General features: G+C 58.8%; 1 protein-coding gene across 6 annotated transcripts; it reads left to right on the top strand.

The window, feature by feature from the left end:
• The first annotated feature begins 2698 nt into the window (after positions 1-2698).
• On the top strand, positions 2699-21565 carry DBF4B (DBF4 zinc finger B). Of its 6 annotated transcripts, XM_055131714.1 has the most exons (13): positions 2938-3078; positions 3362-3425; positions 5791-5945; positions 11553-11741; positions 13543-13593; positions 14036-14099; positions 14819-14892; positions 15188-15224; positions 16403-16448; positions 17234-17350; positions 19391-19487; positions 19575-19699; positions 20235-21565. In XM_055131714.1, exons 2-13 carry the CDS (start codon positions 3392-3394, stop codon positions 20815-20817), a joined length of 1572 nt encoding a protein of 523 aa, XP_054987689.1. In that variant the 5' UTR covers positions 2938-3078; positions 3362-3391; the 3' UTR covers positions 20818-21565. The 6 variants fall into 6 exon arrangements, with proteins under 6 accessions (XP_054987687.1, XP_054987688.1, XP_054987689.1 ...); XM_055131716.1 differs by lacking the exon at positions 11553-11741; XM_055131715.1 differs by lacking the exon at positions 13543-13593.
• Positions 21566-25387: the final 3822 nt, after the last annotated feature.

Here is a 25387-nt window from a genome sequence, read left to right as displayed (position 1 = left end):
CCCCCAACCACCACTGATGGTAACCTTCCAGCACAGAGCTGGAGGTGACCCCAAAATAAATAGAAACTAAAATCCACATAGCAGAACTAAGATCAGGCTTCAGAGCTAGCCTCTAAGAGGTCTGAGCTGGAGGCCAGCACCAAAAAAAAAAAATTATACGTGTATACTATATTTAAATATGAAGATCTTTTTGCTTTTTATAACCTCATAGAGTTGAGCGGTCTTACCATCACTTATTGGAATAGTTTTCTGCTGCTGGTTGAGATTTTGATTGCCTCTTATGCCAGTGCTAACAGTGCTATAGAAGATGTCTTTATTACAGAGTCCTGGCCGCTTTTGAGTGAGTGTATTTGTATTTTTTTTTCTTTTTGGGTCACACCTGGCGATGCACAGGGGTTACTCCTGGCTGTGCACTCAGGAATCACTCCTGGCGGTGCTCAGGGGACCATATGGGATGCTGGGAATCGAACCCGGTCGACCTCGTGCAAGGCAAACGCCCTACCCGCTGTGCTATCGCTCCAGCCCCATGAGTGTATTTGTAGACTAGGACTGAGCGATAGCACAGCGGGTAGGGCATTTGCCTCCACCTAGGTTCAATTCCTCCATCCCTCTCAGAGAGCCCAGTAAGCTACCGAGAGTATCCTGCCCACACGGCAGAGCCTGGCAAGGAGCCGTGGGGTATTTGATATGCCAAAAACAGTAACAAGAAGTCTCACAATGGGGACGTTACTGGTGCCCACTCGAGCAAATCGATGAACAGCAGGACAACAGTGCTACAGTGCACTTGTAGACTAAGTCCTAGAAAGGGAATCACTGCTGATCAGATACTTACATTTGCAATTTGACAGATAGGGCCAAATTGCCTTACCTAGAAGGCTAGTACAACCCCTCTGTAAGACAATTTGGCACAATCTAGAAAAATTAATCTTTGGCAGTCTGCTAAGCGAAAGATGGCATTTAGGGGGTAGATTTCATTTGCATTTCTCTGGCTTTTAGTGAGACTCAGCACATTTGAATGCTCTTTGTGCTGCCACTTTTATGATTCTTCATTAACCCATTTTCAGGTGAATAGCTGTTTGTTTGTTTGTTTTTTCCTGCATCTGAATTAGTTTATTGTGGAAAATCAACCCTTGTTTCAGTGAGGTGAACTGAAATGCCCCCCCTTTTTTCCCTTTCTGGTTTTTGGACCGCACCTGGCAGAACTCAGGACTTACTCCTGGTTCTGTGCTCAGGGGTCATTCCTGGCAGGATTCAGAGATCTATATATATAAGGTGCCAGGGATCAAACCCATGTTAACCCTGTAAGGGCAGGTGCCTTATCATCTGTATTCTGAGCCCTGAAATACCCTGAAACTTTTTAATTCTAAGCGCTTTCCCTCATAAATCTAGAAAAATTATGAAAACACAATGACTGTGATTCAAAAAAAATTTCTACCAAGTAGCAAAATCTACCTTTTTTCTGGTCAGTTTGTGTTGAATACATCTTTAATCTTTCACTGCTTTGTAGATAATATCTTCATTTCACAAATTAAAAAGGCTATAGGTATGAGAGATTTGTTGATTCAGCAAATATCTTTACTATAAATGAGTGAAAGAGAGAAGGTTCTCATTCTCACTTCTTCTCTTGGGAGGCGGTTGGGAGGCATACCCAGTAGGTGTTCAGGATAGAACAGGCATCAACTGTGTGCCAGGCTAGTTAACTCCTGTACTATCTCTCAGTCCCAACGCTGTCCTTATAGATCTTCATTCTCAGGGATGAGACAGTGATAACAAATAGATGAATTAGATCATTTCTATTAGTGGAAGGTGCTAAGAAGAAAATAAACCTGAGACCTTAGAGAGAGGAAGCAGGTGGAGTGCTTGCCTTTCTTCTTAATGAAGAACCCTGGTTTCATCCCTGGCATCCCACATGGTCCCCTGAGCACTGCCAGAAGTGATTCCTGAGTGCAGAACCAGGAGTAATCCCTGAGCACTGCCAGGTGTGATCCAAACAAAGATAGAAACTGCAGGTATTAACATAGAGCTGGATTTTGAAGCTGTGGAGTTGAAAGAGACTCTAGGAAGAGAGTGAATAAGGAAGAGAAACCTGGGAGAAACCAAATCACAACAAATTGGAAGTGAATCAGCCTTGGATCTAGCAAAGGCAATTGGAGAGTTACTGAAGCAAGGTGAAAGCAGATACGAATGGAAGCAAAAGAGTATTTGAAGAGGGAAAAGTCTGTCCCCTTATTTTAAGAATGGGATACAAGGACGGTGAAGGAACCAGAGGTTGTGGGGATTTGGGTTATAGTTGACTAAACAAGTACAACTTTGTTTTGGGGTCACGCCTAGTGATGCTCAGGACTTATCCCTGTCTCTGTTCAAGGAGCACCCTAGCAGTATTTGGGGGACTACTATATGGGCTGCTGGGGATCGAACCCAGGTGGGTCACATGCAAGCCAAACACCCTACTTGCTGTTTGCATTTGTAGGTAGTTCTGGTCCCCAGAACAAGTAGAACTATTTTTTTTAATTCTATTTTAGTTTAGCTTAGTTTTTGGGTTACATTCAGTCCAGAAATGCTCAGGGGTCACTCCTGGCTCTGCACTTTGGAATTACTCCAGGCGATGCTTGGAGGACCGTATGGGATGCCTGGGATAGAACCCTGGTCAGCCACGTGCCAGGCAAGTGCCTTATCTGCTGTACTAACCCGCAACAAGTAAAACTTTAATGAAGAACGAGGACTCAATGTAATTAAATGAAGTCAAGACTGAAGTGGGGAACGGAAACACCTCTTCTGGAAAACTTTTGCGGAAACAAATGGCTGGCAAACAAACGAACAAACAAACAAACAAAACTGGCAGGAATGAACGCGAAACGGAAACCGTAGGGGTCAAAATTGTCCCCCTAGGACCACCGTACGGTGGTCTCGCGGCAACGGCTTTATTTCGGGGGTGGAGCCTGCAGGAAATTGAAACCGGAGCCGGGCGCGTGCGAGCTGAGAGCGGAGGTGTAGACGCGGCACCGCTGCGGGAGTCTGCGGGTCGGGACGAGCCCGAGAGATGCCGAGACCGTGAGAAGGAGAACGGAGTTCGGGCAGGTGCGGGGGCGGGAGGCTGCGGCGGCCGGGCGGGCGCAGGGTCGGAGTAGGGGTCGGGATCGGGAGCGGTGGCGCGGGGCGCGGGGCGTGGGGCGCAGGGGCGCGGGAGCGCGGCCGGGGTGGCGGGAGCAGGGGCAGGAGGACCGGGCCGGGGTGCCCGGAAGGCGCGCGGTCCTGGGACGGGCTCGCTGTCCCCGGAGCCGCCGGGGACCGTGTGAGATGTGGGGGATGGAGGATCAGAAGCTGCCGATCCGGTGCAGTTGACGTTTTGTCCTTTTCCCAGGCGACGCGCGGTCCGAGGCGGAGAGTTGGGATGGCCGAGGGTCGGCTCCGGGCCCCGCACCCGGGTAGGTGACTCCTGGACGGGAGGCTGGGAGCGCGGGGCCGAGGACGCAGGAGCGCTTTGCAGGAGGACCTCCGGTCCCGCACCTGGGCCCCCCACTGCCACCCCGAGCCGCGTCGGGGGTGACTCCTGAGCACTGCTGGGCCGTGATCCCAAAGCTGAAACAAACTGGGGGTGCAAGGTCAGAGCCACAGCTGCTCCATCCGAAACGGAACGACCGAGGTGCCAGTTCTGTTTGGGGAAATGGCTGGTTTGGGTGGTGGTGTGAGGGCTTGTTTTTGTTCCGTTTCGCCTTAGGTCTGTTGACACCTCTCCCACCTCCCCTCCCTGTTAGCCTGATTGCAGGTGAGAGGACTTTCTTTCAAAGCCTGGTCATCCTTCTACACCTTTTTATTCACAAGAGGGAGGTGGTGGATTGCTGATTGGAAATGTGTGGTTTCCTGGTTGTCAGCTGCTCGAGTTCACTGTAACTGATCAGACAGGAACCGGGTGTGAATTTCAGGGGCTGGGGCTCCCTTGCCAGGGAGGGTGGTGAGAACAGGAGCATGGTTGGCAGACACCGTGTGCAGGTCTTTGAGTTCCCTCCTACTCCCTTCAGGCTATAGCTTGAATGATTATTTTTCGAGTTGTGATAATATAAAAGATGTCATTTATTTATTTCTTTTTGGGTCGCACCCAGCGATGCAGAGGGCTCACTCCTGGCTCTGCACTCAGGAGCCAACCCTGGCGGTGCTCAGGGGACCATATGGGATGCTGGGAATCGAACCCGGGTTGGCCGTGTGCAAGGCAAACGCCTTACCCACTGTGCTATCGCTCCAGCCCCACTAGAACGTTTTTATTGAAACTTATTTAGAAACGTTTGAAGGGGGGCTGGAGCGATAGCACAGCGGGTAGGGCGTTTGCCTTGCACGAGGCCGACCCACTTCGATTCCCAGCATCCCATATGGTCCCCTGAGTACCGCCAGGGGTAATTCCTGAGTGCAGAGCCAGGAGTGGCCCCTGTGCATTGCTAGGTATGACCCAAAAAGCCAAAAAAAAAGAAAGAAAGAAAGAAAGAAACGTTTGAAGGGCTGGAGTGATAGCACAGTGGGTAGGGCATTTGCCTTGCCCGCCAACCCGGGTTTGATTCCCAGCATCCCATATGGTCCCCCAGCACTGCCAGAGGTAATTCCTGAGTGCAAAGCCAGGAGTAACTCCTGTGCATCGCTGGGTGTGACCCAAAAACCAAAAAAAAAGAAAGAAAAAACGCTTGAGGAGAGAAAAGGGAAGACGTGCAAGTTGGAGAAAGAACATGGGCTTCTTCAGAGTGGAAATAAGAAGCAAAGTAACAATTCAGCTGGTCCAGGGTATTTGCCTTGTGAAGGGTCTGGCAACATGAGCTATGGGGTAGGGGGTGCTGGAGGACACTTTGCTTGTTGCTGGAGGAAACCTACATACGCAGTTGGTAAAACTGCTGCCCCCCCAGGAATTTCTCAACTCCTGAATCCCTGGAAAGCGCAACAAAAGACTAACAACACTACCTGAATGCCCGACCTTGGCGCTAGCCAACCTACCCGGCCCCACGCCTCCTTTACTTCACTATAAATACACTAAAAGGGGCTGGCCTGGTCTTCATTAGTCTCTCTAGAGGCTTGTGAGATTCCGCCTTTGAGATTGTGTGCTTTCTGATTAAACACAGGCTTAAAGCGCAAGCTCTTTGAACATTCTTTTTTTTTTTTTTTTTGCTTTTTGGGTCACACCTGGCAATGCACAGGGGTTACTCCTGGCTCTGACTCAGGAATTACTCCTGGCGGTGCTCAGGGGACCATATATGATGCTGGGAATCGAACCTGGGTCAGCTGCGTGCAAGGCAAACGCCCTACGCGCTGTGCTATTGCTCCAGCCCTCTTTGAAAATTCTTGTACTCGTTTCTTGTTTATTTGTTTGGGGGCCCTATCTGGCAGTGCTCTGCACATATTCCTGGCTCTGTGCTGAGGGATCACTCCTGGCAGGGCTCAGGGGAGGACCATGTGGGGTGCCGAGGGTCAAACCAGATCAACTGTGTGCAAGACAAGCACCCTGCCTGCTGTTCTATTTCTCCTGTTCTTCTTGTACTTGTTTTTATCCAGATATACATCTTTCTGTATGATCTGCCCAGTTACATTTTGACTCTGCAGTCAGCATTTTGAGAAACTGTCAGACTGGCTTTCTGCCCCATCGCACATTCCCTCCGGTGTCTGTGGCGGGTTCCTGGGGGGGCAGGTCCTACCGCCGAGGACGGAGCATCTTCTCGGCCAGGGCCTCGGGGCCTGGGTTGGTACTGGGAGATGCTTCATTTGCAAATCTCTCACCAGCAGCTTTTCATTTTGTCCCACTTTGTAATTTTCTAGGTCCTCAAGTAGGAGCTGCCGGTTGCTGGGGGAAATGCCAGAGGAGAAGTGGCGCAGCAGGGAAGCGGCCCTTTTCAGGAAAGTCCTTTTACTTGGACCTGCCTGCCGGCAGCACTCTCCAGTTTTTGACGGGGACCATCCAGCAGCTGGGTGGGGTACGTAACCTGCATCTCCTGCCCTGCATGTAGGCCAGGAGCTGGACTGGGGTCTGTCTCTGATGTCGACATATTCCCAGTGGACTCAGGATCGATATCCAGCATCCCACATGGTTCCCTGAGCACCACCAGGAGTGAGCCGTGAGCACTGCTGCTTGTGGCCCCCAAACAAGCAAAAATAAAAAATCCATTTCCGAAAGCAGTGTTTGGGTTTTTCTTTTTTTTTTTTTTCTTTTTGGGTCATACCTGCTGATACACAGGGGTTTACTCCTGACTTTGCACTCAGGAATTACTCCTGGCAGTGACCATATGGGGACCATATGGGATGCTGGGAATTGAACCTGGTTTGGCCATGGGCAGGGATGCCCTGCCCACTGAACTATCGCTCCAGCCCCCACTGAAAGCAGATTTTTAAGTGATTTTTTTTCCCAGAGTCAAAAATCATATCAGAGGCCGGCGCGATATGTACAGCAGGGAGGGCGTTTGCTGGCCTACTCGGGTTCGATCCCCAGCATCCCATGTGGTTCCCCCACCCCCGAACTTCTCCAGCAGTAATTCCTGAGTACAGAGCCAGGAGTAATCCCTGAGCATCACTAGTGTGACCCAAAAAGAAAAAAAAATTATTATTTCTGCATCTCGATATTTGCCTGTTTCCTCAGGACTCACTCTTGCATCTGCCTTGGGCAGGCAGGGCGGGAGGGCCGGCGGCCTCCCTCGTGCATCCCGCAGTCATTGACGCAGTGGCCGGGCGGCTGCTGGGCTCCCGGGAGTCTGAGAGGTTCCCTGGGGATTTTGTCTTGGACATGCCCTCGGCGTGGCTTTGGGCTGCTGGACACTGTGGTCCCGGAAAGGAGAGCTCTGAGGTTTCCTGAGGCTTGTCCTCTCGGGCAGGGCTGAGAGGATGGAAACCCAACTCCACCTCGGGCTGCGAGGAGCAGAGTGTCCTCCTAGACAGACGGATGGATGGGCAGACAGATGAACAGTCCGGGGCCATTCCTCCATCTCCTGCGTGTGTCTAAGATGGACACTGCCCTCTCCCTACCCTCTCGCACTGGTTTCTGTCATATTCAGAGGGAAGGCGCACCCTTCAAGTATGATTTTTATTATTCTGTTTGTTGGGGAGCTACATCCGGTGCTTAGGGGCTGCTGTGCTTGGCTTTCATGCCCCACAGCGCTGGGCACACCTGAGGCTCCATATACATCTCTGTGCTTGAGTCTTTGAGCTCTTCCCCAGCTGTCTTCATTGTGTACCTTTAAAGATTAGTTTTTTGACTTGTGATGTGTTTTGAGTATTCATTTCATTGACATTGGTTACACCAATAGGTAATAATTTCCCTTCCCCCACTGACCCACTGTGCTCAGCTCTAATCTTTTTTTTTGGGGGGGAGGGGGCCACACCTAGCAGTTCTCAGGGGTTATTCCTGGCTCCGTGCTTAGGAGCGACACTAGGTGGTGCTCAGGACCATGTGCAGTCCCAGGGATCAGATCAGGGTCGCCCACATGCAAGGCGGGCACTTTGTGCCCTGTCTCTCTGACCCACTTTCTGTCTTTGAGCTTTCTCGGCACTGCCCATCAGTGGACTCAATGCTGTTTGTCCTTCTGTATCTGTTGTTGCATTGATCAGTGCTTCCAGGCTTTGTCTGTGGAGCCGGAGCCAGAGAACATCCAGAGGGCCATATTGAGTGACCTGTCCTTCAGTTCCCAGCCATCTGGCTGTTCTCCACTTTCTGGCTATTGTCACTAGTGTGGCAGTAAACATTGGTCTACACGTATCTCTTTTTTTTGTTTTGTTTTTTGTTTTTTGGGTCACACCGAGCGATGCACAGGGGTTACTCCTGGCTCTGCACTCAGGAATTACTCCTGGTGGTGCTCAGGGGACCATATGGGATACTGGGGATTGAACCTGGGTTGGCTGCATGCAAGGCACAAGCCCTACCTACTATACTATTGCTCCAGCCCCTACACATATCTCTTCAAGCTCCTGTTTTTCATTTGTGTGTGTGAGCATGTAAGCGTGTGTGTGAACATGCATGTGAGTGTATGTTTAAGCACATTATGAATGTGTGAGCGTGATCGCTTGTGAGTGAGAATGTGTGTGAGCTCTGGTTGTATGTGAGTGCATGTACAATTGAGCGCATGAATGAATGTGTGTGAGCATGTGAGAGCACATGTGAACATGAGTGCTTGAGTATGAGCACATAAGTTAATGAGTGCATGTGTGCATGTGAATACATGTATGATCATGTGTGAGAATGTTAGTGTGTGGGTGTGTACGTGAGTGAATGTGAGTGCATGTATGCATGTGAAAGCACATGTGTGAGTGTGCGCATGTTGGGGAATGAGTGGGGCAGGAAGAGAAACTGGTGCTTAAGTGAAAGAAGTTCAGGCTCCAGGGCTGGAGGGATGGCACAGCGGGTAGGGCGTTTGCCTTGCATGCGGCCAACTTGGGTTCGATTCCCAGCATCCCATATGGTCCTCTGAGAACCGCCAGGAGTAATTCCTGAGTGCAGAGCCAGGAGTAACCTGTGCATCGCTGGGTGTGACCCAAAAAGCAAAAACAAAAACAAGTTCAGGCTCCTCCATGACCTCTGAACTCTACTCCGTGCCATTTAACCATGGCTGTTAAAAACAGGAGTGAGGGGCTGGAGTGATAGCACAGTGGGTAGGGTGTTTGCCTTGCATACGGCCGACCCAGGTTCAATTCCCAGCATCCCATATGGTCCCCCAAGCACCACCAGGAGTAATTTCTGAGTGCATGAGCCAGGAGTAGCCCCTGTGCATTGCCAGGTGTGACCCAAAAAGCCTCCCCCCAAAAAAACCAAACCAGGAGTGAGGTGATAGGACAGCAGGAACGGTGTTAGCTGCACGCAGCTAGCCCGGTTCAATCCCCAGTACCTCATATGGTCCCCTGAACACCACCAGGCATGGCCCCAAAACAGCAAAATGTGTATGCATGTTTGTGCATGTGAGAACATTTGAGAGGGCATGTGTGTGCATGCTTGAGCACGTGTGTGAGCATATGTGGTGTGAGTGTGAGAATGTGTGAGTGTGAGATGTGTAAGTGTGCACACACTGGGGTCCGTCCCAGGGCGCCTACAGCCAGAGCATGCAATGCTCCATCCCTTTGGGCCACCTTCTGGCCATCACGTTCTTTCCCTTTTGGGGGGTCGGGGTGTTGTATGCTTTTTGGTTTGGGGGCCAGGCCTGAGGTACTCAAGGGCTTCTCCTGGCTCAGTGCTGGGCTGGTGGTGCTCAGGGGACCGTGCGGTGCTGGGATTGCCCCATGCGCTTAGCCAGTGAGTTGTTTTCCCAGTCCTGAAATAAGCAGCTCCTTTTATCTTTTTGTTTTTTTGGGCCACAGTGGCAGTGCTTAGGGCTTACTCCTGGTCCTGTGCTCAGGCATCACTCCTGGCTGGCTTGGGGGACCATTTGGGGTGCCTGGGATCACATCTGCGTTGGCTGTGCCCAAGGCAAATGCCCCACCTGCTGTGCTATTACTCCAGCCCTGAGATAAGTAGCTTTATTTTGGAAATGGGAGAGGGAGAAGAAGAGGGAGTTGAATGCTCCTGTTTTTATTTTATTTTAGATTTTGGGGCCACGTCCAGCAGGTTCTGGGAGCTCAGTGCTCTGAAGTTGCTCGTGACAGTGTCCAGGGGACGGTGTGGTGCAGGGAGTGGACCCCAGGCCTCCTGCATGGACAGCATGAGCGCCAGCCTGCGGACCTCTCGCTCTGGCTCTCTTTTTTCACTTTTGTCTGTTTGGGGGCCACACGTGGCTTAGCTCAAGGGACCATATGGGATACTGGGGATTGAACCCTGGCCAGTTGTGTGCAACAATTCCCCCTCCCGCTGGACTTCAGCCCCACACCCTCCCCCCTACACACATACGCCTGCTTTTATTTATTTATTTTTATTATATTTGGGGGGGTCACACCTGGTGATACACAGGGGTTACTCCTGGCTCATGCACTCAGGAATTACTCCTGGCGGTGCTCAGGGGACCATGTGGGATGCTGGGAATCGAACTTGGGTCGGCCGCGTGCAAGGCAAATACCCTACCCGCTGTGCTATGGCTCCAGCCCCCTACACTCCTGTTTTTAACGCTTACAGAGTTAAAACGCTTATAGAGTCCATAGAGTTTGGACATCATGGAGGAGCCTGAACTTCCCTCACTGAAGTGCCTGTTTCTCCTCCTGCTCTCCTCAGAGCCGTTCCCCAGCGCCGTTCTCGGGGTCTGGATCTGGCTCGTGAGGTTGTTGGCATCTCTTCCCAGCTCCACACTCCACAGCCATGAAAGGGGGGGACCCTTCCAGAACCCACCTGCAGATGCGGAGCTCACCTTCTGCCCGGATGTATTGTCCACTCCCCACCCGCTGCTCTACAGTGCTCCACAGTGCTCCTGCTCCTCCCCGCTGCTCGCTGCTCCCCTCCCCGCAGTTCACTGCCATTGTTTCTCCTCCCTGTGGCTCTAGCCGAGTCTCTGTACTTCAGACAACTCGTTGGATTCTTGGGACACAGAAGTAGGTCAGACCTACCCACTCCATTCCCACGAAGGGCTGGCGGGCTGGTGAGCAGACGCCCAGGGGACCCTGGAGTTACCAACCCCCGATGTGTTGGCTGTTTCTGTTTTGGGCCGACACCTGGCAGTACTCAGGGCTTCCTCCTGGATCATTCCTTGCAGTGCCCGGCACCATATAGGATGGCAGGTATCAAACCCAAGTCGACTGTATTCAAGGCAAGCACCCTACCCACTGCACTATCATTCTGACCCCCTTTCATTTTCTTTTTATTCCCCCTGATTTTTTTTCTTTTTGGATCCCACCCAGCAATGCTTAGGAATTACTTAGGAATACTACTGGCTCTATACTCAGGAATTACTCATGGCAGTTCTTGGGGGACCATATGGGATGCCGGGAATTACACCCGGGTGGGCTGTGTGCAAGGCAGATGTCCTACCTGCTGTACTCCAGCCCCTCCCCTGCTTTTTTAGTCACACCCAGGGATGCTTAGAAGTTACTCCTGGTGATGCTGGGGACCATATGGGCTGCCGTGGACTGAACCCGGGCCACGTGCAAGGCAAATGCCCTCCCCACTGTGCTATTGCTTCGGCTCATTTCCCGTTTTCCCTCCTGGTCCTGAGGTCAGTGTAGTATGAGCGGTGACCGGATGGGCCAGTGTTTCTTCACACCTGACTGCTGCCCCAGCGCAGCAGGCCGCCCAGAGCCTCGTGGACAGTCCCAAACTGTGTCGTCCGTGGGGCCCGTTCTGCTCCGTTCTGCTCCTGGGTGTGGTCTTCTAGGGCTCAGTGCTGCGTTTGGCTTCCTCAGGGATGGTTCTGGGGGGCTGGAGTGATAGCACAGCGGGGAGGGCATTTGCCTTGCACGCAGCCGACCCGGGATCAATTCCCAGCATCCCATATGGTCCCCTGCGCACTGCCAGGGGTGATTCCTGAGTGCAGAGCCAGGAGTGACCCCTGTACATTGCCGGGTATGACCTAAAAAGGCAAAAAAAAAAAAAAGGTAGTTCTGGAACCTCACGGCCAAGGGTGAGGTTGGTTTTGATGATTCTACATCTGTACCCTCTTTTTTTTCTTCAAATCTGGTTTCAGGTAATTGAGGGTTTTCTGAGCAAAGAGGTAACTTACATGGTGTCCAGCCGCCTGGAGGCAAAGTCAGAGAGCCGCAGGGTGAGCCCCAGGAACTGCCCCAGCCCTGGGGAGGCCAGAGTGGAGACCCCCTCGTCCAGGGCTCCCCCAAAAGGCAGCCCCACCAGGCCTGTACTGAGACCTCCCAGCTCGGTAAGGACCCCCTGGGTAGGGAAGGAGAGAAGCCCTGGAGCCTTTTGCCCCCTCATCTCCCTCCTCCCTCCCTTGCTCCCTCCCTCATCCCTGTCCTTCCTCTCCATCCCCTTCTCCCTTCCCCCTCACCTCTTCCCTCCCTCTCTTCCTCCTCAGTCTTTCCTCCTTCCGCTTCCTCCCTCCCTCCCTCTCTCTCTCCCTCTCTCTCTTCCTCCCTCCCTCCCTGCCCTTCCTCCCTTTCTCATCCCTGTCCTTCCCCTCCCCCTTCCTCCCCTCCCTCCCTCCCTCCCTCCCTCCCTCCCTCCCTCCCTCCCTCCCTTCCATTCTCCTTCCTTCTTGTACTTATTTTCGGTGCTGGAGAGCAGGCCTAGGGCCTTGTACGTGCGCGCTTGTGTTCCACCAGATCCCCAGTCCTATATTTTTATAGGGGTCTTTCCTGGGGGTGCTCGGGGGCCACCCAGGACTGGGGATTGTACTTGGGGTCTCCTGCCAGGTATGAACCATATCTGTCGCTTCAACCATATCCCCAACTCTGGGCGGGGGGAGTTTTCATCTCTCTGCCTTATTTATTCTTTTTTTTTTTTTTTTTGCTTTTTGGGTCACACCCAGCGATGCTCAGGGGTTACTCCTGGCTTTGCACTCAGGAATTACTCCTGGCAGTGCTTGGGGGACCATATGGGATGCCGGGGATCGAACCCGGGTCGGCCGCGTGCAAGGCAAACGCCCTACCCGCTGTGCTATCGCTCCGGCCCCATGCCTTATTTATTCTTGGTTTTGAGGCAGACCACACCCAGTGATGCTCAAGGGATTACTCCTGGCCGTGCTCAAGGGACCCTGTGGGATGTAGGGGATCAAACCCGGGCGGATTGTGTGCAAGGCAAGCAGCACCCTACCCGCCGTGCTCTCTCTGGCCCCCTCATCCGCTTCATTTTTGTCTCCTGTTTGAGCCAAGTGGCCGGGACAGCTGTGTGCTGCTCTGGCTCTCAGTGCTCGGCCGCGCGCTCCCCACTCGGGCTGGGGGGGTGAGGGGGGGACTCGTGGCTGTCAAGTCCAGGCTGCACCAGGGGGTTTTGGAGCTGGTCCTCGTGTTCGCGTCTCAGCTCTGCCTGGGAACACGATGCGACTTTCTCCCCTAGCGTAGTCACCCGGGGGGAGTGTCAGCCACGCCTGGCCGAGCTGAGCGGCCTGTTCCCAACTGTGTGGTCAGGGGTGACGCCAAGCGGCGCTGGTGGGCAGCAGGCAAGGCAGCCGCCTTACCTGGATGTCTCTGGCCCTGCGTTCTTGTTGCCTCACTGGGGCCGCCGGTCAGATTTCTTTCTTTCTTTTTTTTTTGCTTCTTGGGTCACACCCGGCGATGCACAGGGGTTTCTCCTGGCTCTGCACTCAGGAATTACTCCTGGCAGTGCTCGGGGGACCATATGGGATGCCGGGGATCGAACCCGGGTCGGCCGGGTGCAAGGCAAACGCCCTACCCTCTGTGCTATCACTCCAGCCCCTGCCAGTCAGATTTCTGACCTCCGGCGGCCTTGTGGCGAGGGACAGGCTTTGTCGGCGCTTCTGAGGACCAGCGTGTGCCGGGGAAGGCAGGACCTCCTGGAGGAAGGGCTGCAGCCTGTGGCCTCACCCCACGGCATCCAGACTCCTTCCCACCGGGTCCCCACGGCCAGCTCCCTGCGAGGGCCGTGACCTGGACCCCACAAACTCCTCTGGGCGCCCCCGGAGGCCTCCTCGCCAGCCCCTATGAGACGCTTGTGCCCACGGGGCCTTTACACCACCCGCCCTGCTCTTGTGTCCCCACCAGGCACCCCTGAGCAGAGGGAAGGAGCTGCTGAGAAAGGCCATCAGGAGCCAGGTGGGCTGAGTCGGCCGGCGGGAGGCTCCTGCGTCCCCGTCCTCGGTCCCTTCATACAAAGGCAGACGCAGAGCGCAGGGGGCTTGATCGGAGCTGTCCAGGGTCAGCCCCGGCCTCGGGCTACACCCTGCACCAGGCCGCCCAGTGCTGCGCCTCTGCCGCCGGCTGACCGGGCAGGATGGGGAGCACCGGGCAGGGATGAGGAGGAGGAGGGCACAGCAGGGGGAGCAGAACCAGGGGGCTGGGCCCCAAGGGGGGGGGGCGGGTGTTCCTGGGACATGGGGTGGACTCTCGGAGCACTACGCTCTACCCCATGACCTGCCCACCAACGGCCCCCCGCCTCACGGAGGGGACTCCAGGCTTCCAGAAACCAGGACAGACCCCGGCAGCTCAGGCAAAGTGGGGGGCGGGGGTCCCGCCTCACTGGGCTTCCTCGTTCCAGGGGAGCAGCTGCAGCCCCGTGAGCCAGGCCCGCGCGTGGGGCGTCAGGATCCTGCACGTGGACGGTACGGCCAGGAGGGCAGCACAGTTGGGGGAGGGCGGGGGGGGCAGCAGGGGGCACAGTGACCCCGCGCCAGCAAGTCAGCTGGGGCGATGGTCCTGCTCTCCAGTGGCCCTCGCTGCAGTGGCCTTTGTCCCCCCGGGGAAGTGGAAGTTTGTCCATGGCCGACCTCGATTTGATCCCAAGCACCACGTATGGTTCCCCGAGCCCCGCCCAGAGTAAGCCTGGAACACACCAGGTGCGCCCCGAAAACAGCAGGAAACGGAAAATGGCCTTCCCGGAGCCGGGCAGTGCGGCCAGGAGCCTGTTCCCTGCACCTTCCACCCCCGCCTCTAGTGAAATGGGCCCCAGCACCGGGTCCTCTGGCCTGGGGTCTGTGATGGAGTGTGGGGAGCTGACGCTGATGTCCCCTGGGCCTGCACCGTCCCCTTTACCAGGGGGTGGAAAACTATGCACGGGAAACTCATAGTGGGGGCGGGGGGGCGCCAGCCTCTCTGAGAAATGACTCGCTCCTGACTCCCCGTTTTCTCCCCGGGCCCTGCCTTGCGTTCTCTGCAGGTGCAGAGGTGGCACCAAGCCAGCAGGTGGCAGGCAAGGCTGCAGTGAAGGGGGGGGGTAGGCCTGGAGGGGTTGGGGTGGGTAGGGGTGGGGTAGGGAGGTGCGGGAGGCTCTGGGTGGAATAGGACCAGAAGCCTTTTGCCGAAAGGACACCTTTGCCCACAGAGATGATGGCGCGTGTGCAGCGGCTCCCCCTGGACGTGCTCTGCGGGGTGAGGCGGGGGCCAAGGAAGCGCCAGGTCAGTAGCGGGCCCAAGGGACAGTTTTCAGAGGGGTGAGGATGGTCACTCTGTTCGCTTCTCCCGCCTGCCAGCCCTCTCCTCCTGGTACCCCGGCCCGTGCCCAGCCCCTGCCCTGGCGCACCCCGCGGGGGGCTCCCGAGGCCGAGGGCGGCTGCCTGCTCAGCTCTCACTGGGGCCCTGCCGGCCACGGGCGGCAAAGTGGGCCAGACGGGCGGCCGGGCAGCTCCTCGGGCTCCGCGCCCGAACCCCCCTGGCTCCTCTCATCTTTAACCTATTTTCCCATCCCACATAGGGAAGCTGCCCAGCCGCGGAGTCCAGAACGCGGAAAGGTCAGTGTGGCAGTCTCCTCGTCTAATCACCGTCCCTCCCTCCCTAAACGCTGCCCCGGACTCCCTCTGCGGCGGCAGCTGCTCACTTCGCTGTGGCAGGAAGTGAGTCCAGGCCCTGCTGGCAGGCCGGGGGAGGCGTGTGGCCAGGGCCAACCCCCCAGGCCAACGCCCCACATGGCCACACTGGCTCGGGGTCCTCTTCCCGGGCCGAGCTCCGGCCTCCTTTTGTCTCAGGATTCAGGGGCAGCTGGGACGGGCACTTTGCCAGCTGCCTGCCACTCGGCGATGCCAGGCTCCTAACGCTGACAAGCAGCTCGCCAGGCTCCCTCCCGGATGCACGAGACTTTGTCCCCCCCGCTGGTAGTTTCTCCCCAAAGATGCCCTTGGAGTGGTATTTGTTTTGTGCACACGCAGAAGCTAAGAAAAGTCACTTGGCACCTCTCCTGTCCGAAAGGCAAGGAAATCTGGCAGGGAGTGGATTTTAATCACTGTCGGTTAATTAGAAAGACAAGAAATCACCCCCAAAAAGTAATTAAGGGGCGCTGCCGCACAGGGGGATGAGCTGCTTTCAGCCTGGCTCTGCCGCAGCCGCGTGCCAGCCGCCAGCCCACCGGCTGCCCCTGGTCAGGTCCAGGCTCAGCCCCTGCCCCAGAGCTGAGAGGTGCCCCGAGAGCGAGCAGGCGGGCGGGGCTGAGCCTCTTGATTAATTGAGTCTGAAATTGTCTTCCCAGCACCCCTGTGCCCTATTTCTTGTGCAGCCAGATTTCCCTCTTGGTGTTTTTTCCTTACTGCCCTCTGCTAAGACCTCCAGACGCGCCTTTCCCCGCTGCTGCCCACGGAAAAGCGGGAGGCACTTGACTTGCATGTTTTTGACCCAGGTTTGATCCCCCGCACCCCCTATGGTCCCCCAAGCCTGCCCTGAGCACTACCCCCCTCCCCCGCCCCAACAAAACCCAAAACAAAGTCCAGAATCCTCCTGGACACTTTCCCTGAAGGATGCCCACAGGCCCTGGCGTCTCCGGGAGCCCAGGAGGGGCGAGGAGGCTTTGAGAGGCCCACAGAGGTGGGGTGGAGCTGAAGCACCCTGGCGCCCATCAGGCGGGAGGCCGTTCGGGGCTGCCACCTCGGGGCAGGTCCTGTGGGGCGGGCAGGGGCTAATGCCCGCCTCCTCCTTGCAGTGGCCCGGCTGCAGGCGCCCTTCCTCAAGGTCGAAGATGAGAGCAGGTCAGTACCCTCGCCCCTCCCCGCCCTTCCAGCCCTGCAAGGGAAAAGGGGTGTTTGGGGGCTCGGCCCGCAAACCCCGCAACCTTCACTAACCTGGGGTCAAGGTCAGCCCCGGGGCCCTTCATCTTCATTCCTGGAAGCCACTTTCTGCCCTGGTCCAGGAGGTGCCCCAGAGCGTGGCCTGGCCCTGTTGGCGCTGCCTGTGGCAGCTTCGTGCCCGTGTGCCACTTGCCCCCTTCCACTCCACCATCCTGGCTCATTTATGCCCAGTAGACATGGACTCTGAGATCCCTGCAGTGGGGATGCTGTTGGGGTGGTGAGGAGGGGACCCAGGGTGGCCACACCCTTCCCTTGCAGGCAACTGGGAGAGGTGAGCAGGGCCTTGTCCCTCTGCGCCTGGGGACCCTGTCACCTCCTCCTCTCGGGCACATTAATGTGACCCTGGTGAGTTGTTAGCCATCTGGGTGATTCCAGACCCTTCAGCAAGCCTCGGAGCTAACGTCCACCAGAGGGACCCAAGCGATAACTCACAGCTGAAGGACCCGCCCTATGCAGGAGGCGCGGGTTCGAGTCCCAGAACTGCTCAGGGTCAGGGAGACTCTGGCCCATCGCCCACCCTTTGAGGCGTTTCCCCTGCTCTGCGATGTCCCACTCCAACAGGGGGCTCTGCTGTCCCCGAGACAGCGAGCACGGGTTCCCAGCTCTGCCTCGCGAGGCTGCTCGGCCCTCCGGCCCCGCCTTCAGCCTTGGAATCCTGGGCCACAGCTGGACGTTTTCTGTTGCAGGAACTTCCGTCCTTGCCAGCATCAGTTTAAGACCTTTCCCGAACTCTCTTTCCTGGGACCCAAAGATGCAAGTCCCTTTGAGGCATTGCTGTTTGCAGGCGGCTCGCACCCAGCCAGGTGGGTCTCTCTGGAGCCAGATTCCCCGGGGCTGTGCTTGGGCCTAAATCCTTCCCCTGGGGGCCCCCCTCGGGGCACGTCGGGAGTGGCCGGGTGTTCACGCTTCGGGCAGAGTCTGTTCTGGGAACTTGGCCCAGAGAAGAGAGACGGGTCACATCAACTGTCCTAGCTGATGCTCTCGCCCCACAGACACTGTCCGCCGTGTCCCCGTGTCCCCAGGACAGGAGGCTGGTGACTGAGGCCCCTTCACGAGTCTGTGCCCTTGGGAATGCACATTCCCAGGCCAGGCCAGCGGCACAAAGGGCTGGAACACAAGAGTGAGGCTCCAGATTTGCCTTACCCCTGCCCCCCAGCCCTCCTCACCTCAGCATCACCAGGGTGGCCCTGGGGGCTTCCAGCACTGCCAGGAGAGCCCCCAGAAATGTACCCAGACCCCCAGAGACTGAGTCTCGGATGAAGCCCCCCCAGCTAGCTGCGTCCTTACGCTTTTCTGGGTTTAGTCTCTGCACATTGAGCCTGCGCAGTGGGGCCGAGGGACCGGCCACACCGCTCGACTAGGACCCGTGTCAGGGAGGGCGTCTGAGGGACTGTGCAGAGGAGCAGGTCCAGGCGGGGGCTCCAGGCCGCCGGCCGAGCCCTGGGACACAGAAACTCGTAGGCCATGGAGTCGGGGGAAGGAGCGAGGCGGCTGGGGCGCAGGGGAGGGCCGAGAGGCAGCGGGGCCCGGCCCGAGTTGGGCTCAGAGGCAGAACCGGGGTTGTATCCGAGGGATGAGTCAGAGCGGTTGTCTGTGAGAGGCGCAGAGGGGGCCGGGCCAGGATCCCCGTGTGTGTAGAAGGTCTGCGGGGGAGGAAATGTTTCATTTTTCTTTTATTATTAAATCATCATATTCCGGCTCAAAATGCAAGCTACAAAGGATGTAGAGAGAAGTCTGTGCCCCACCCAGACGCCTGCCTCCCCGGGGACCTGGGGCTCTGGGTGGCCTGTTCCTCTCGCTCCCCCGGCAGAGGACTTGCCTCTGGCTTTACCTGACCCGCTCGCGCCAGCTCCCCGTCCACACTGAAGCCCCCTGTCTCAGTCCCTGTCACGGGGCCCCTGGTATTAGGTTTTATGGTTCCCTTACACTTCCCAACATACCCACGGCTTAGGACCCTGCATGGGGGGGCTGGAGTGAGAGTACAGAGGCTAGGGCACTTGCCTTGCATGTAGCTACCCTAAGTTTGGTCCCCAGCACCCCGTATGGTCCCTGAGCCCAAGAGTGATCCCCAGATCTCAGAGCCAGGAGTAAGCTCTGAGCACTGCTGGGTATTGCTCCAAAACAAGAATAAGAAGAAATAAAACAGCGTGGACTTGGATTTCTGGGCTTGTGTTTCTCTCTCCTGGGTTTTGTATCGTGCTAAGAAAGCCCACACAGGGGGCTGGAGCAATAGCACAGCGGGTAGGGCGTTTGCCTTGTACGCAGCCGACTCAGGTTCGATTCCCAGCATCCCATATGATCCTCTGAGCACCGTCAGGAGTCATTCCTGAGTGCAGAGCCAGGAGTAATCCCTGTGCATTGCTGGGTGTGACCCAAAAAGGAAAAAAAAAAAGCCCACAAAGGGAAGGGGGCCGGAGAGATGGTGAGGGCAGGGCAGTGCTCACGAGCACCTCAGGTCCAGCTGCGGCACTCCAGACGCTGGCTCAACCTGCCCAGTGGGATGAGGATCACCAGGAGTGGCTCCTGTGCCCCCGTAAGCATTGGGAGGCACCTTCCCCTAAGTAAAAAGGAAAAGAAGTGAAAGGGGATCCTTCGAGGAGGGGTTCTGGGCTGGTGAGGGAGCAGTGGGCGAGGCTGGCATGCTGGGTGGAGGTGGCAGGCAGGTCAGGCCGAGGGCACCAGACAGCTGGGACGGCCCACCAGGGAGTCTGACCACTGCCAGCCTGTGGTGTAGGGGGCAGGCAGGAAAAGGCCGGAACTGTTGGCCCAGCTGTACCCGATGTGGCCTGGGCTGCTGGCGCCGCGGCTGGCCTAGCGTCCCCACCCCACCCCCTTCTCCCCAGAGAGCCCTGGGATGCAGAGACCAGCCCCCGCTCGGGCGCCCGGAGGAGGACGGGCTACTGTGAGTGCTGCCAGCAGGCCTTTGAGGAGCTCCACGGGGTGAGTGTCCGTGTCCCCCGCTCGGGTCCCGGAGCCGGGCTTCCACGCCACCCCCAGGCCACTCACCCCCGCCTCCCCGACCCACAGCATCTGCAGAGCGCCCGGCACCTGCACTTTGCCTGGGGTGCCCAGTCCTACGCAGAGGTGGACGGGATCATCGCCCAGCTCAGCCCCGGCCTTGCGGACATCCGGGCCCGGGCCCACCTGCCCAGGTGAGCGCCGCCCCCTCTCTGCAGGCCACAGGATGGGAGGTTGTTTCTCCTCCTGATTTGGGGCAAAAAGACCTCTGCTGGGGGCTGTGGTCCGTCGGGCCTGGGTACCCTCGAACTGGAGGGGAAGCAGCCACGGTGGGGTCGGAATTTGGCACTTGTGCCCAGCGAGGGAGGGTCTGGTGAAGCGGGGAGGGTCGGGGTTCCAGCAGAGCAGGCGTGGGGCTGGGGGTCGGGGAGCCCAGCAGCCTGAGTTGCGGAGGCTCCCCCGCTGCTCTCCCCCTCGGGGCTGGCTCTGTCACTCCGCCTGGGCCCGGTGCTTCCTCCTGCAGCCAGAGGGCACGGCCTGGCGCTCTCCAGTACGGCCTCCGCGCTGGTTCCTGGCCAGCCCTGACCACACGCTGCAGAGCCGAGTGGACGGTGTCGCCAGCCCAAGAGCAGGTCTCCCTGGGCTGCAGAGAGGACAGCAGGCCTCTCTGCACCCCTCGGGGTCTGTGCCGGGGGGAGCCCTGGGACTATTGGGTGTCTGTCCCCACAGGCGGCCTGGCTCCCCGCCTCGGGACTCTCACCCCCTGGGATCGGAGACCGTTCCTCACAGCCAGGCCCCCGGCCTCGGGGCCACCTGTCCCAGGATGGAGGAACCAGATGAGCAGTCGGCCCCCGGGGCCCAGGAGTGGACTCAAGGCCACCTGCAGGCACCCCCTGAGCCTGTGGGCACTGGAGAGACCCTCGCATTAGGATCCAGCTGCCAGGGCTGGGCCTGTGGGTCTGTGGGCCCCCTGGGGTCCCCGGAGCCCAGCCCTGGCTTTGTGGGTTGCTCCTCTGGCCCAGCCCCGGCACCGACAGGACACGAGCAGAGGGTCTGGTCCCCCAGCAGTGACACTGCACAGAGACTCACCATGAGCCCTCCGTCCCGCCTGCCCCCGGCCCCGGTGGCCCCGGGACAGCACAGGGCAAACCCCCGTCCCTTCTTCCCCTGTACCCCTACCTGTGCGTGCCCCGCCCCCAGACCAGCCTCTCCCTGCCGGGACCCCTCCTCTGGCAGCCCACAGGTGGGCGGGCCAAGCTCCGGACCTCACCAGCCCCCTGGCCAGGAGGGGTCTGAGTGCCCCAGTTCCTGAGAGTCCCCGGAGTTCCCAGTTCATCCCCAGGCCCTACACACGGGCGAAGGTCACCCATCTGCGGAGCGCGGCCCCGACAGCAGCACCCTGGGCCTCCAGCACACAACCAGAAGGTGCCCAGCAGGATCCAGCGGAGCTGTGGGGGTCCATGCCAGCCCTCCCGCCGCCCATCTGCCCCAGGACCAGAGCTGGGCACAGCCCCGCCTTCCTGGCTCTGCCTGCCTCGACGACGGCCTGCGGTGGGCAGCTGCCCCTTGCCAGGAGGGAGACCGGGTTGGCTTCGGAGCCGGCCTGGCTTCCGGTGCCCGCCCCCCAGCAGGCACCCACCCCCAGCCCTGGCCTCCTTTGCCACCAGCCTGCGGCTCCTGAGAGCCTGGGCGCGGCCCCTCCCCCCACCCCCCACGCTGCGCACACAGATCTGGGAACAGACGAAGCAGAGGAGGGGCGGCTGCTGCGGCGTCCCGCCCCCGCCGGGCTTTGGGGGCCGCGCTGACCCGGCCCCCTCCGGGGATTCCTCAGCCCTGCTCTGCCCAGCGGCCCCAGTCGCCCCGTCTTGAGCTGAGCCTTGGGGCCCTCCTGCTCACCTGCCAACTTGGGCCTCCCCGCCCCTCCCCTTGCCTCCCCCTCCCCAAAGGCCGCCCCCTCCCCCCTTTCTTTCAGCCAAGCCATTAATCTGGAGACAAAGATGGGTTTGCTATTGATTCTTGAGCCACTTTTTTCTTCTTTTTTTTTTTTTAATTCAGCCCTGTGGTTCTCACCCTCCTGTGCCTCTGTGTGTTTGTCTCTTTAAATGCTGGAGCCGCTGGGAGCCTGGTGCTATTCTGTGTCTCATTTAGGAGGAGGAGAGGGCCCCCCCCCTGGCTGGGCTGTGGGTGAAGACCTGAGTTGTTAGTTTGGAAATAGCGCGGCCGCGGCTGTGCGTGTGCAGGACGCACGCTTGGTCTCTGGATGCGGGTCCTGTCGGATCTGCCCAGGAGCCCCGGCTTAGGGGAGGTCAGTGGGTTTGTGGGTGGCATAGCCCAGAGACTCCGTGTACGCGGTGGAGGGCCTTGAACCTCTCTCCTGTGCCCCAGGGCAGAGCCCCAGAGGAGTGGAGCTGGTGCCTTGGGGGTGCCCGGGCCCCCCTTCCAGTCCGGCTGGGCCCTGAGGATGAAGGGCGCTAGGGCAGGGCCTCCCTGGGCTCCCCCACACCTGCTGAGAACACCCCTCTGGAGAGCTGTCCCCACCCCTGTCTCGGGCCACCTCGCCCCCAGGTGCGGCCCACTCACTGCCCCTCTGCCCCGTCACCCCCCCCTTACCCCACTGAACCACCTCCCAACCCAGCTCGATGATAGCGACGTGGCGCCCCTGACATCTGACCAGGCCAGAGGGGACATCCCAGCGGCCCAGACCTTTCACTCCCGCCTGCTCTGCTGCCCTTGACTCGGTCTGGCCACATCCTGTTCTCAGCCCTTTAGTATCACCTGACTCCTGGGCAGGAAGGGGCGTCCCTTCTGCCTGGCTCCAGCGCCCCTGCCACCTCCCACATTCGCCCCTGCTCCCTCTCTTTGCCCGGGGCTCCCAGCGGGCCCCTCCGGAGGCCCTGGCCTGGACTTGAGCTGGACGAAGCTTTCCCCTGAGCCTGGCACCTTCCTGCAGTGCGGGTGGCCCTGTGCCCCATCCAGCTGTACCCCAGGGCACCAAGCAGCCTGTGAGATGCCCAGGAGGGTCCGTCTCCTGCCCCACCTTCCCCAAACCCAGTGTTTCAGGGGGCCCACGGTAGCCAGACCCCTCGTCACCGAGTCACTGAGGTGCCCGCCCTGGGCATCTCCCAGAGCCTCAGCGAGCCTGCCTTGGGGGTGCCTCCATGGCACTCCGGTCCCAGGCCAGGGCTTCCACTGGCACCGCCCCACAGCCCCTTGGTCCCTGTGCTGGGTGGGGTGGCAAGAGAGTGAGTCACACCCCAACCACGGGGACCTCGGGCAAGACCCTGTGCCTCGGTTTCCTCCTCCGGAGATTTTCAGGTCCCCCCAGTAGCCAGTGCCTTGACCTCCAGCCCGCTCCCACCCCTCACCCAGGAAGCGCCCCGCCCCCTCATCACTCTCACTTTCTCCATCTGTCCCGGTCTGCAAGTCACTCCCTGCTGACCAGCCGCCCGGTCCCCCCACCTCTGTCCTTCCCGCCCCAGCCTTGGCCACACACCCGCCACCCCCTGGAAGCCACAAAGCTCAGCCATGTGTGACTGAGGTGCCAGCACGTCACCCCGCAACAAACATGCACACAGGCCTGTGAGCTGCTCGCCCGCCCCGCCGTCATGCCTTCTGTGCGTGTTGGGGGCCCAAGTCGGGTCCCCAGACCCTGATCAGTGCCGACTGCTGGAAACGGAGGGATGCCTCATGCCCCGAGCTGCTCCAAGAAGCTTCTCAGAGACAGGTTCTCTGGGCACAGCGGCAGCCCCTGGAGGGACATTCAGATGACACAGTGGCCTCTCATGGAAGGGGGCCGCCCTGTGCTGGGTTAAGGGGCACTAATTGGGCCCCCTGGCCCCTGCTGCCCACCTTCCCCCTCAGCCACTGCAGGGAGTGTCAGCACCAAGAATCCCCTACAGGCATCATAGAAAGAAGCCAAGGCTCAGAGAGGTTGGGCAGCCAGCTCTGGGTCACACAGCTCTTGACTGGGAGCCCCAAGTCAGGCTCTCAGTGCAGCCCCTGCCCCCAGCCTGTGAGCTCCTGGCTGCTCTCACAGGCCCTCCCTTGGCGGTGCTCCAGCACCAGCTTGCCCCGGGGTGGGAGCAGCCAACACCCCTCCCATACCTGCAGCTCCAGGGCCCCCCTGGGCCCACTTGGCCCTGGGGCAGGAAACTGAGGGAGGGGCTGGCTCCGGGACAGGGTGGCCGCAGGCATGGAGGGGGATCCTGAGAAGTGGGGGGCAGAGCCTAACCACTCCCTGAGAGTGGCTGCCTCCAGGCCACTGGGATGGAGTCTGCTATGGGGGTCAGGCCCACCGCCCCTCAAAAGCCTGGGCTGACAGGGACAAAGCAGCCACCCTGGGGGAGACACTGGTTTTGGGTTTATTTGGTGTTTTTTTTTTTTCTTTTTGGGTCACACCCAGCGATGCACAGAGGTTACTCCTGGCTCTGCGCTCAGGAATTACTCCTGGCGGTGCTCAGGGGACCATATCAGATGCTGGGAATCGAACCCGGGTCGGCCGCGTGAGAGGCAAACACCCCGCTGTAGTACCGCTCGAGACACTGGTCTCGGGAGCTACACAGGATGAAGGGTGGTTGGGGGCTGGGGTGGCTCACGTGCCCTGCATGATCCCCAGCACCCCCAGGTGTGGCCCCCTGGCATTCCCTTGGCCCCACGAGGAATGGCAGAAAGGAAACAGAAGCCAGCAAGCCTGCCTGGGCCTGCTCCAGCCTGAAGACCCAGAGATCAGGGGCACAGGGGGCAGACGACTAAGCCCCCCCACTGCGTCTCTCCACGTCTCTCCACCGAATGTCACCAGGAAGCGTGGCAGGAAGGGGCTCCTGCCCAGAGGCCTGGGTGGGCTACTGGGGAGAGGAGAAGGTGGCCTGGAGGAGCAGGACTCACGCGCTGGGAGTTGGTCTGTCTCCCCGCCAGGTCCTAACAGCACAGTAGGACAGGGTGGGTCTAAAGGCAGAGTTTGGACTGGCTGGGAGACTGTGGGGAGCTCAGGGAGCCTCAGTTTCCCCATTGGAGTGATGAGCCTGTCTGTCCCTCGTCTGTCCCTCGGGGAAGTGAGCTGCCCAGGGATGCAGCAAGGCCCCTCCCCCCAGGACCCACGGGCCCAGGCTCCAGAGCCTCTGGGGCTGGAGTGGCAGATGGATGCAGGGGACCGGCACCATCCCAGTGGATGTCAGCCCTCCCTGCCTTCTCACCTCTTCTGGGCCTAAAATAGAGTTGGGGTGGGGGTGGGGGGGCTGTCACAAGCCTGAGGCAGAAGCAGAGGCAGCAGGAATGGGTTTCCGGCCTCTGGCCTGCACTCCTGCTCCTGGGGCCCTGAGCTCCCAGGATGCTCTGTCTGGGGTCTACACCCCCCCACTACTCAGGCCTCTGCTTCCTGGCGTTGCGAACTGAGGTCAGAGCTGCCAGCTCCCGGAGTGGGGAGAGACCCTCTGCCCCGAATCCCAGGAGCAGGGCTGGAGTGGTGGGGGTTGTACAGTTGGGGAGGGAGGCTCGGAGGGAGAAGCTGGGGGCGCGGGAGGTGCGTTCTCAGAGATTCGCCCAGGGACGGGAGAGACAGAAATGGGGCGCCGGCTAGCAGTGGAGGACAGCGGCCGGAGGCCAAGCCCCCGTGGCCTGGCTGACCTGGCTGACAGACTCCTCCCTGGAGCCCTCCCCAAGGCAGGGGCTCAGATCCTAAGAAGGGTCTGGGTGGAGGGTGTGGGAGTGGGTGCTGTCCTGGGGCCCGTGCCTGTTCCTCCCTCCCTTTAGATCTACAACAGCCGTGGGGGGTCACAATGCTTGGGGGGGCACACGGGGCAGGGCAGGACCCCCTTCAGGTCTCACACGGCCCCCGACAGACAGTGGCCCGCCGCCAAGGCAAGGAAGGGTTCTTGGCCCTGGAC

The sequence above is a fragment of the Sorex araneus genome, chromosome 3 (assembly GCF_027595985.1).
Source record: "Sorex araneus isolate mSorAra2 chromosome 3, mSorAra2.pri, whole genome shotgun sequence".
Lineage (NCBI taxonomy): Eukaryota > Metazoa > Chordata > Mammalia > Eulipotyphla > Soricidae > Sorex > Sorex araneus.
Note: the sequence above shows the minus strand (reverse complement) of the source record. Positions and strands in the feature narration are given on the sequence as shown.